General features: G+C 35.5%; 1 protein-coding gene across 1 annotated transcript in view; it reads right to left on the bottom strand.

The window, feature by feature from the left end:
• Window positions 1-3,516: 3,516 nt before the first annotated feature.
• Window positions 3,517-13,201, bottom strand: part of SELENOF (selenoprotein F) — a 41,656-nt gene continuing 31,971 nt past the window's right edge. The window contains exons 4-5 of the mRNA XM_047725451.1: window positions 7,073-7,122; window positions 3,517-4,631 (exon numbers count right to left, since the gene is read on the bottom strand). Coding sequence (XP_047581407.1) covers window positions 4,500-4,631; window positions 7,073-7,122 — 182 coding nt within the window. The 3' untranslated portion in view covers window positions 3,517-4,499. The remainder of the gene's footprint in view (window positions 4,632-7,072; window positions 7,123-13,201) is intronic.

The following is a 13,201-nucleotide window of genomic DNA, read 5'->3' as shown; positions in this document are numbered from 1 at the left end:
ACCTGAGCCTAAGGCAGAGGCTTTAAACCACTGAGCCACCCAGGCGCCCCCACACCTTTTTTTTTAAGAAGAGTATGTGTGTGGGATGGAGCGCGATGGGGTGGGGTGGGTTAGATAGAAGGAGAGGGAGAGAATCTTAAGCAGGCTCCATGCTCATGCAGAGCCTGCCTTGGGGCTCAGTCTCATGACTCTGAGATCATGACCTGAGCCGAAATCAAGAGTCCAATGCTTAGGGGCACCTGGGTAGCTCAGTGGGTTAAAGCCTCTGCCTTCGGCTCAGGTCATGGTATTGGGGTCCTGGGGTCCCCTGCTCAGCAGGGGGCCTGCTTCCTCCTCTCTCCCTGCCTGCCTCTCTACTTGTAATCTCTATCAAATAAATAAAATCATCAGTTAAAAAAAAAAAAAGTCGACACTTAACCACCTGGGTGGGTGCCCTGGGGACATTAGTTTATTTTTTTTTAATAACTGAGGTTGGGGAAGAGGAAAAGGAAATCCAGTAAGGTGACTGTACGCAGAAGAGGCAGGTAAAATTGAGAGAATAAAACAGAGCATATAAAGAATTAAACAATTGCAGTCTGAGGTTCAGTTAATGGAGGGCAAAGTATTTAACACATTTTAATAGCCCCTGATGAGTACTCCTCTTAATGAGATATCAGGAAATTTAGGATGTACAGAAATTGGGACCCTGTACATGACTGGTAATGTAAAATGATGTAGCCACTTTGGAAAAGTTTGGCTGTGCCTCTGTGAGTTATACATAGATAGTATGACTCAGCAGTTCCCTTCCAAGTAATAGAGAAATGAAAATATTTCTACAGTCTTGTACCTGAATATATACAGTTGCATTATCCGTAAGAGCCCCAAAGTGGAAACAACACGAGTGACTACCAAATAATGGATCAAATTTGGCACAGTCATACAAAGGAGAATTAGCCATAAAAAGCAATGACGTACTAATGATACCTGGTGTAATACAGTTGAAGCTTAAAGACCTACTAAATGAAAGACCCTGACAAATGGCCATTTATTGTATGATCCCATTCATATGAAATATCCAATAGAGGCAAGATTAGTAACTGTCAGCCTGGGGGGTGGGTGGCCTTGGGAGTCGCTGCTAATGGGTATAGATAAGGTTTGAGGTGATGAACATGTTCTAAATTTAGATAGTGATGATGGTTGCAGGGCCCTGAATACACTAAAAACACACTGAATTGCATACTTCAAGTGGGTTTTAAATATGAATTGTATCTCAAAAACAAAAATGCAGTTATATAATCCATTCTCAGTGCTCACAGTCATTCTATGAAGTTGCTGCACACTGAACTTATAACAGACCATTGCTCTCAGGGGACATAGAGGCAGGGTGAAGTTCCTGGAAGCCTCTGGTCACAAAATTTTCGCCAACCTATCTATAGTTTTGTTTTATGTGTTTCTATTTAAAGACCCTTTAATGCATATTGTTCATTTATAATCACTGAACTCATGGCCCACAAGCCATGCCTCAACAAAACTTCACTAAATGCATTTTTTCTCTAAAGTGCATCCTAGCCTTCTTGCTCTTATTAGGAACACTGGACAGCATTTTAGCACTATACTTGGGGGTCACTTTAAAAGGCTAAATCACCAACATAAAGCACAAAAATGCAAAAAACTAATTAGACTATGAAAGGATACTTGTTTACAGCCTGAGAGCTCAAGCAAGGCAGGGTCCCCATGTGACTTTAGCTGGGTATGTGCTGCAATGAGGGACTCAAGTGTTTTGTTCTGCACCCATCCGCAAACTTCAAAAGTACCCCTGTTATTACAATTGTGGGGTAATAGATAACTTTAATGAGTAGGTGTATTTGTAAATGTGGAATTCATGAAAAAGAAGTATCAATTATAGCTTAGTTTTTTTTTACCAATTTTTTTTTTTTTTAGGGCTAAACTTCACTCTCTTCATAATGCTGCAGATATAAAAACTGTATCTGTAATATTTCAGGAGGGGCTAACAGGGAAGGACTAGTTATAAAGGCTGCAGACAATTTTCTTAATAACTGCCGCTGCATTTTTAAATAACCATGTCTCATGTTACCGATTTCTGACAAAGGGGCAGTTTGAAGGTAAAATGTCTGCCAAAAGTCTTCTCTGAATTTCTGATCACAAATGCAGGGCTTTTCCTAGAGCAAATCCTCTGTCACCACAGAATGTAATTAAAATGCATTTTAATTTTCAAGTAAAAAATACTTACCTAGTTGTGCTCATATCTGGAATCCGTACTCCTCCTTCCCATGTATTTGCTTTCTCATATAAGGGAGGGCCAATTTTAATTTCCAAAGTTTTCCAGTATTTGCTTTCACAAGTGTTTTTTTTTTTTTTTTTAATTTTATTATCTTTATTTTTAGAATGGCTTTTAAGCTTCAAATCCTCTTAAAACAGGAAATGTCAGTATTTGTTCATCGTTCCTTTTAGGAGGCTTCCGCCAAATTCAGGAATTTAGAGATAAATTAACTGTTTTAAATTATAAGTAACATTTTGGCAGGGGGGACAAATTTATAAATATCAAGTATTACATATCCATATTTGTGAACCAGAATAAGTTTAATCAAATTTCAGAACTGGCCTACAAAATGGCACTTTCTGGATCAGTATTTTTTTTTTTTTTTTTTAAAGCGCTTTGAGCTGTTCTTTGATTAGAACTGGTGAAAAATAGTTGGAATTGATGGATTAATCTGAGCCTCCCAATTAAAATAGTAGAGCTTGGTGGATACATGGTTATTCATCAACTCAAGAACTTCAAGCTCTACAATACTATGGGGTAATCTTTAGCCTCTTTGCTCTCTCATAATAACTTGAATAGAGTTTTTAAGCTTTTCTTCATTTTTTTTTTAAACCGATGCCAGCACTCATTTAACTGGCTCTTCCTGCCCAGACAGCAGTCCAATTAGTTTCCTGTGCCAATCCCAGTTTTGAAGTTTCACCCCTTCTATCCTACTGTTCATCTGTAGGTGGTGGCACCTCCTCCCACTGTTTTTCACACTGTCCCTGACGGGCTTGCCCTCCCTCTTGTTCTGAAGTAATAATGGCCACTGGGGATTAGTGCCCCACCATCCAGGGTCTTGTACTATCAAAACGATGGCTCTCCCATTACTCTAAATGATCAAAAATAGATCCTAGTCTGTTTGCCAAGGCTTCTCATAGTATTTTATTTTGATTAACCAACTTGCCTAGTAGGGTTTGCTCTCTTCATGGCTTTACAAATGTACTTAATTTAAAATAGAAGATAATACAAAATGCTAGTAATAGTAACCAATCTCTTAAAAATATTCTATAAAAACATTTCCTGGTAGTGTCTTTAAAGATTTCCAAATATCCTTCATTGACAGCTTAATTCTTACTTTATTTTTAAAGTTTCTAGATTAAAAGAGTTTATCCTGAGATTAAGCTGACATAAGATTAGACCAATATGATAAGAGGTTTAAATGACCTAAATTCATTTGGATGAATGTTGTTCTTTGTGAGCTACCAGACAAAAGGTCAAGCAAGAAAAATCATTTTTAATAGCTCATAAAAATTCTGCATTTTAAAAGCTATTCCTTAAAGGAGATATCAATCAAAAATGCATTCATGGATAAAAGCACTTTGAGAAACTGCTAGACAAGTATAAAGCAATATTACTCACAATAAGTTTGAAACACTGTAGCCCTCTTAACATTCTGGATAAAACAGGGCTTCTATGAAAAAATAAAAACACACTGAGAAATGCAGCATTTTTAAACAGGAGAGGACAAATCAGAATAATTTCAAATTCGATTTTTTGGGAAACTTTATTTATATTTTGATCTTAAATGATCATTTTTTATTTTCCTGTAAGAGTGGGAAGCACAAAAATTTGCTAAATATCAGATCCACACAAATCCTCCTGAAGGTTTTCTGTGTAGCCTTCATTAATGCAAATCTCTGAATGTTTCACTCTTACTGTAGATCTTGAATCTGTTTTACAATAATGAAGCCATAAAGTTTTACCGTAGCACATTCATTATGAACTATAACATTTCTACTAAAAGGACAGCCGGGAGAATGAGAAGCAGGCAATCTGTTGAGGCTCAGTGGCTCTTACTTGCTTTGTAGTTCTTACTGGTGCTTTCAGAGTGCACACAGCACATGCATGGGCACAGTAGGCATCTCCCTTATTAACCTCCCTAATCTAAAAATCTGTTGTTCGAAAAACTGGACAAATTACAAACTATCATTTGCATAATTAGCCAACTCTGTTATGAAGCATTTCGTTAGTGGTACCAACAAACGTGGAAGGAAGGAAATGTATGAGAACTGGGTTTTGTTAAGCTTGCCGACTCCTCAGATACCGCGGGCTGTGCTACCACTTCCACTGTTAATGAGATGTTTAATGCCTCAAAGAAAGTGATCAAAGGAAGGAAGCAAAACTAAAATATTCTCTAGGTACTGCAGTATTTCATCTGATAAAGTAACAAAAGGATAGGACAAAATTGAAGCAAGATTTATATGCGTTCCAACTTTTCACTCAGGAATTCTTCTACACTGTCTGTGTTCCATTTGAGGATGCTTAATTCTTCAGCAATGTTCCCGTTGTCATCCAAAAGCTTTAATACAGGATCGGAACCACGAACATACTACAAAAGAAGGACATGATTTTTATCTGCTTAGAAGAGCCTTCTCAGCCTCAAGCAAAAACCAAACAATTCAATCCAGGTTTAGCCAATTTAACAGTAATTAAAAAAAGGCTTATAGATTATAATACGTGTTACAGGATTTCAAAAAAGGAGAACTAAGTAATTACATTTACCTCTAAAGAAAAACACCTGTTGGTATCGAGATTGTCTGAAATTTAAGATGACTGAATGTAAACAAATATTTATTTTATACACAACACTCAAAGTCCACATGAGCTTAAAACCTTGAGAAGACAAGTTTAGGATGAGAATGACTGTGTAAGACCACTGCTGGAATAGGCCCTGCACCAAATTATCAACATTCTGTACTGAGTTTTGAATTTTCCTATATTTTTTGTATTTGTATTTGTAATTAGGCTGGACTCTGAAACTTGAGACCCACTAGTTGACCCTAATAATATCCGACAGGACTGAGCAATTCTAACAGTGACCAACATGATCACTAACATTGACAAACACGATCCCAATTCATTAAGAAATCAATCTTCAGTGCTAAATTAAGTAGAACCACATAACCCAAAAGGCAGCAGTGATGATGAAGGCAGCTCTTAGAATTTCTTTCAGCAATTTATGCTTTAGTTCTCTAGTTTGTGAACTCTAGCATTTGGTATATTCTCCACCCATTTGCAATGAATACCATTACTACTTAACTATTTTTGATTAGATTATCTATAAGCTATTTTAAAAGATCTGACTGTTCAAAAACTCTTTTTAGTCCACAAAAGATAAAAATTTATGTAGAATATAGCTGTAAAAATCCTCAACAAAACATTATCAAACCTACTAATGTATGAAGGAATTATATACCATGACCAATTTGGATTTATTCCAGGTCTACAAGCCTGGTATAACATTTAAAAATCAATAAATACATCCCCACCAATAGGCTAAGTAAGAAAAATATTGTATCAACAGATGGAGAAAAAGCATCCTGTCATATGCTTCAAGGTGGCTGAATCTTGGGGACATCCTACTAAGTGAAATAAAGCAGCCATGATAGGATGAATAATGCATGATTCAACTCCTACGAAGTTCTAAAATAGTGGAAATCACAGAAACAAAGCAAAAGGGTGGCTGGTCAAAGAGCTGGGAGGAGGAGAGGGGGAATTAGTGTTTAATGGGTATAGAGTTTGTTCTACAAGATGAGGAAATTTCAGATCTGCTGCCCAATGGTGAATATATATATATATCTATATATATATGTATGTATATATATGTAACACCACTGAACTGTATGTTAAAGAATAGTTTCGAAGGTAAATTTAATATTATCACAATTAAAAATTTAAAAAGTGGGCTAAAGAGCTGAACAGATACCTGAAGTAAGATAATAGATACCCGAAATAAGATCTACAGATGGCAAACAGGCTTATGAAAAGATGCTCAATTAGGGAATGCAAAATAAAATGAGTTAATACCATGTACTTATTACAATGGCTAAAATGCCAAGCACTGACAATATTTAATGCTAGTGAGGATGGGGAAGCATAGAAACTCGTGTAACTAGTGGGAATACAACATAATACTGCCAATTTAGAAGACAGTTTGAGAATTTCTTAAAGAGCTAAACAATTTTACTATATGATCTAGCAATTGTGCTTCTAGGTAATGAGTAAGTTGAAAACTTATGCTTACACAAAAATGTGTACAGCAGCTTTACTCATAATTGCCAAAGACTGGAAGCGCCCAAGATGTCCTTCCATTGGTGAATATGAAAACCATGGTACAACAGAATATTTGTATTATTTATTTCTTATTTTTATTTTTTTGATTATTCATATTATTTAGTGTTACCAAGAAATGAGCTATAAGGAAGATATGGGAAGAACCTTAATTGCATACTGCTAAGTCCAAGAAGCCATTTGAAAAGGCTACATGCTGTATGATTTCAACCATATGACCTTCTGCAAAACGTAAACTACAGGGAGTTAAGATCAGTGGTTGCCAGGGGTTTGGGGGAGTGGGTGAGGCAGGAAGAAATATGAACAGGTAGAGCGCAGGAGATTTTTAGGACAATGAAACTATTCATTACAGTACATTACATTACATTACAGTAAGATACTGTAATGGTATATACACAATATTATATACATTTGGCAAAACAAGAACTATGCCATACAAAAAATCCCAATGCTAATTATGAAATTTAGTTAATAATGCATCCGTATTGGTTTATCAATTGTACCACATAAGTTCAAGATGTTAATAAAGGAAACTGAGTGGCAAGATACAATGAGGGAGGGGGTATATATGGGAACAGCGTACTTTTGGATCAATTTTTCTGTATACCTAAAGTTACTCTAAGGTATTAAAAAACCCCCTTCGAATATTTTAATTAAAAAATATACTGGAAAAAAGGAATTCCAATAAAATCATCTTACCTTGATTTGTAGTCCTCTGAATAGTTTGGGTTTATCACTCCTGACAAAAGCTTAAGAAAAAATTCCAATTATTCACTTCCAAACTCAAGCTAGCTAAAAGATTAATATAAAAAGTACAAATACACTCAATAAAACATCAGATCCTATATTAAAAAACCTAAGGAAATTCAAACATACAAATAAATGCAAAGGCGTATCATACTATTCAATGAGAAGAGTAAGTATTTTAAGATGTTAATTGTTTCAAACTAAATCCAAATCCCAAATTCTAATGGGATTCTGAGGGCCTGGTAGTAAAGCTCTGTGACAAGAGTAAATAATGTAAGAAGTCTGGGTAGTTTAGAAAAAGTGAAATATTGGAGGAGAATTTGTTCCACTGTTAATAGATGATGTGATACTGGAATAGAAAAAACTGGTTAGGAAATCTAGAGAGACTCAAGTTATCTGTCATTGTTTAATATGGTAAAACTATCAAAGGGAAGTGTGTGTGTGTGTGTGTGTGTGTCTGGGGTGTATGTGTGAATTATTTAACACACTGGAGAAAACTTGTCAAACTAGTTGGGAAAAATAGGATACAGCTACCTATTTTTCTATCTTGTATCTAAATGAATTCCAGATGGATTAAGATTTTCAATTCATTCAACAAATATTTACTGCAGACTGAACCGTATGCCAGACAAGAGAGAGAAAGCTATACAAAACAAGATTCTTGCTCTTATGGAGCTTACAGTCCCATGAGGAAGAAAGATACTAAACCAGTAATCACACTAATAATTTCAGCTGTGAGAAGTATTACAGAGAAAGTAATAATACACAACTTCAATATGGAATATAAAATTCTTCTTCCTCACTATGACCACAGAGTAAATGCTTTATTGATATGTCTATACAAAAATGAAAACTTCAGGACAGTTAAACACCACTAGAAACAAATTAAAAAGTAAAAATTAAAAGTATAAATGATACACTAGGGAAAATCTCTAACAATGTATCAAAGTGCTCATAAATTATTAAATACATAGTAGGTGGACAAATGGACTAAGGACAGGAGGATGTAATGTACAAATATACAAGTGGTCAACAAACATTTTAAATGTTCATTAAAAACCAAATGTCAAAACAATGAGGTATCCTCACTCAGAGTGCCAAAAATTAAAAAGAATATTTAAAGTTAGAGAGGGGATGGAGAGAGGGATTTTCCTGGGGGTTATCTGCGGGAGAAGTATAGACATATTTCCAGAGAGGTATTTAGCAAAATGAACCCAAAGTCTTAAAATGTACATATTCTTTAAATCTGAAAGTTCCCTGTTGGGTATTTCTTTATTCTGAGGAAATAACTGTACAATATAATGCAAAGCTATATAAGGTCCTATTAACCACATCTAGAAATTTGGAAAAAATCTAAGTGCATAAGAAGCTACAGGTAAAATAAATTAATGTGAACCACACCATAGAATGCATCTAATCATTACAAATTAACCTATTGGCCTTTTTCAAAGTGCTGGAACAAACAATCCTAAAATTTTTATGGAACCAGAAAAGACCCTGAATTGCCAAGGAAATATTGAAAAAACAAAACAAAACAAAACAAAACTGGGGGCATCACACTGCCTGATTTCAAGCTTTACTACAAAGCTGTGATCACCAAGTCCGCAATGTACAGGCACAAAAGCAGATACATAGACCAGTGGAACAGAGCTGAGAGCCCAGATATGGACCCTCAACTCTATGGTCAAATAATCTCCGACAAAGCAGGAAAAAATATCTAGTGGAAAAAAGACAGTCTCTTCAATAAATGGTGCTGGGAAAACTGGACAGCTATGTATAGAAGAACAAAACCTGACCATTCTCTTACACCATACACAAAGACAAACTCAAAATGGATGAAAGATCTCAACATGATACAGGAATCCATCAAAATCCTGGAGGAGGACATAGGCAGTAACCTCTTCAACATTGGCCACAGCAACTTCCTTCAAGACATGTCTCCAACAGCAAAGGAAACAAAAGCGAAAATGAACTTTTGAGACTTCTTTAAGATAAAAAGCTTCTACACAGCAAAGGAAACAGTCAATGAAACAAAGAGGCAACCCATGGAATGGAAGATATTTGCAAATGACACTATAGACAAAGGGCTGATACGCAAGTCTTTAAAGAACTTCTCAAACTCAACACCCAAAAAACAGATAATCATGTCAAAAAATGGGCAGAAGACATGAACAGACACTTCTCCAATGAAGACATGCAAATGGCTAGCAGACACATGAAAAAATGTTCATCATCATTAGCCATCAGGGAGATTCAAGTCAAAATCACATTGAGATACCACCTTACACCAGTTAGAATGGCAAAGATTAACAGGGCAGAAAACAACAAATGTTGGAGAGGATGTGGAGAAAAGGGAACCCTCTTAAACTGTTGATGGGAAATGCAAGTTGGTACAACCACTTTGGAAAACAGTGTGGAGATTCCTCAAAAAATTAAAAATAGATCTACCCTGTAACCCAGCAATTGCACTACTGGGTATCTACCCCAAAGATACAGATGTAGTGAAAAGAAAGGCCACCTGTACTCCAATGTTCATATAGCAGCAATGTCCACAACAGCTGAACTGTGGAAAGAGCCGAGATGCCCTTCAACAGAGGAAGGGATAGAGAAGATGTGGTCCATATATACAGTAGAATATTACTCAGCCATCAGAAAGGGTGAATACCCAACTTTTGCATCAACTTGGATGTGACTGGAGGAGATTATGCTGAGTGAAATAAATCAAGCAGAGAAAGTGAATTTTCATATGGTTTCACTTATTTGTGGAACATAAGGAATAACATGGAGGATAGTAGGAGAAGGGAAGGAAAAGTGGAGGGGGGGGGGAATCGGAGGGGGAGATGAACCACAAGAGACTGTGGATTGAGAAATAAACAGGGTTTTAGAGGGGAGGGAAGGAGGAGGATGGGTGAGCCTCGTGATGGGTATTAAGGAAGGGACATATTGCATAGAGCACTGGGTGTTGGACATACACAATGAATCTTAGAACACTGCATCAAAAACATGATGTATTTTATGGTGACTAACACAATAAAAAAAATCCTATTTAGTGACACAGAAGCAAACTCCTATATAAAAAGCAAGTTTGAGATCAGTTTATTTCTTCTGCTTGTCACAAAAAAAATTTAAACATATTTATTCATAAATCTTAAAATTAAACTAGCAAATATAAAATATGTGGCACAATACATATAACCTTTAAAAATGTTAACTATTATTTTAATAGAGGACTATATCTGGAGTACAGGGTTTGGGGAAGTTTCATTTTTTAAAAAATTTTAAAAAGATTTTGTTAATTTGACAGAGCACAAGCAGGAAGAGCGGGAGAGGGAGAAGGAGAGGGAGAAGCAGGCTCCTGCTGGGCAGGCAAGCCCGATATGGGGCTTGATCCGAGGACCTAGGGATCATGACCTGAGCTGAAGGCAGATATTTAACTGACTGAGCCACCCACGTGCCTCTTGGGTAAGTTTTAAATTAATGTTCTCCCTTTTTTGGACTGTTGATCTATATTTTACCATTTTTTTTTCCAGCAATGATCACATAAAACTGTTCAAATTAAATTTAGAACACATTTTTCTAAAATACAAGTAGGTTATATCATATAAATACTTGATAGTTCTTAGATTGTATGGTGACATGAGAACTTATTTCTTAAACTTACAATTAACTAGCAATAGCATTATAGATATGTTTCATTATGAAGGTCTCTACTCTTTGTTCTACTGTCCTAAATGCAAGTAGTTTTTAAGATTAAGAACTTGTTGGAAGAGACTCAGATATCCTATCTATACTTCCCCTATAGAATTTAGTTCAAAATAAAGCTGATCGTTAAGTCTATTTATTAGAATTTCTTCTGTATTAATTCCATCCTTTAGAATTTGTCCAAATACTCTGCAGACTCCTGAATCCCAAAGCAAAAAATGATCTCATGGTATCCTGTTGCATTTTACACCATCCCTTTGGTAAATGCTATTATGCACACCTGTGCAAAACACTGGTTCATACTAAGTGTGTTGTCTACTGCATAAGAAACGTCTCTAGGGGAAAAGGACTGTTCTTATATCTTTTTTGAATCCATTAATAGAGGCTAGCACATTTAATAATATTCATTCATTTGAAAGATTTTTTAATAGGCTGAAATGAATAAATTTAATATGAGTCACTAATGACTATTTTCATCATTCTTTGCTCTGCTAAGCATAGATCTACAAAGCCTCCTAATCTTGAATGAGGGGTATATCTGTTAAATACCCTGTAGTAGCAAATCATATTTTACAAGTGGTGAATTAATTTTTTAACAGATACTTGGGTGCTTTTATGTACACATGGCAGTAGGATAGGCTATACAAGAGTATAACACTTGCAAAAAGATGCATAATAACTTTTATAGTTTACTTCCCGCTGCTTTACAAAAGCTCAATAACATCAGTTTGAAGATTCCTAAAGAAATCCATGTCACTGGGATGCCTGGGTGGCTCAGTCCAGTTAAGCATATGCATTCAGCCCAGGTCATGACCCCAGGGTCCTCGGATGGAGTCCCAAAAGTGGATGGAGAGCAGTCCCTGCTCAGCAGGGAGCCTGCCTCTCCTGCCAGCCATTCCCCCTGCTTGTGCTATCTCTCTGACAAGTAAATAAATAAAATCTTAAAAAAACAAAAAACAAAACAAAACAGCCACTGCATTTCCAGAAAATGTTCTTATGCCAACTTATTTGGTAGTTATAAAGGCAGTTTTGTGCATTGTACTTTAAAGTGATCAAATACACAGAAGTGATTATAAAACACATGAAATGTTTCAGCTTTTCACTCTGGATTCTTATAAGTAGGTCACTTGCACAGCTCCCTTAGAGATGAGCTTAGTTTTGCTATATGTATTACTCAGAAACCTGTAGAATTCTTCTAATTCAGACTCTTCAAAGGTAACTATAAACAATATTAAGAAAAAAAAAGTATCTTCCTAGTTCCAGAAAGAGGGTAAAACTGGGAATAACAAGATAATAGCGAGGATATGTCTTAGGATTAAAGAAAAATGTTTAACTTATTTTCAAAATAAGTGAAAATATAAATGAAAAAGACAATACACTTGGCTAGATGTAATGATACACCTTTGATCGTATCAGAAGTAGTCAGTCATACAATGTAGTCCACTGGTTTTAAGACTTAATTTCATTGTAAGGGGTTACAGAAATTAATGGTTAAGACCTGTGAACTATTATATAAAATTATAAGGAATGATAGATGTTTTCCTGTTGATAAAAAAAAAATAACCATATAAATCATCATATATTCTAAATAAAAATGTCGTATATCATACCCAGAAACAATACAAAGAGAACGGCCAACAATAGCAGACAACAGAACTGAATTCTCAACTATGCTTAAGCAAGCTTCTGGGTACCTGAGTATCTCTAAAATAAGAAAATTTACTATTATATACACACCATCTAGAGTGTAGAATTATGAGTCATTTGGGTCTTCCCAAGATGACAATTTAAAAGCACTTGAAAACATTCAAGAGAAAAGCAACTTAAATAACTGAAAGAATCTGAGGAGACTGGAGGTACAACAATGAAGACAAATGAAAAATTTAACTTCTTAGTACAGAAAGATAAAGTCAGAAAAAGAATGTCTGAAGACTATAAATTTAACAGGATATATTAACCAATATAAACACAGGCTTTTAACTGGATTCCCATTTGTCAAAAGCCGAGGCATCCTTGAATTAGATAAATTTTGTAAATCCATTTATCCATTCAATAAATATTTGAATTCCTCTTAATATGAGGTACAGTGTTAGATTCTGGGTATATTAAGGACACAAAAAAATTCTGGAATTTAAGAGTTCCTAGTTTGGCAGAGGAAAAAGACCAATGAAGCAAATAAAAACATAATATTATGTGGCAGCTGTGGAATATAAAGTGCTAAAGGCCACAAAAAACGTTTAGACTAAATTTTTAATGAGTAGCAGTTTGCCACAAGAACTGGAAGAGGCATAAGCCAGGAGGAACATTCAATATACACAAAGCCTTAGAGGTCAGAGCTCAGAGACATGCAGATAGTTGTGCATGTGAACTAGAGGTGTG

Source organism: Lutra lutra, chromosome 4 (genome assembly GCF_902655055.1).
Source record: "Lutra lutra chromosome 4, mLutLut1.2, whole genome shotgun sequence".
In the NCBI taxonomy this organism is placed as follows: Eukaryota; Metazoa; Chordata; class Mammalia; order Carnivora; family Mustelidae; genus Lutra; species Lutra lutra.
This window is presented reverse-complemented; position numbering and strand designations above follow the sequence as displayed.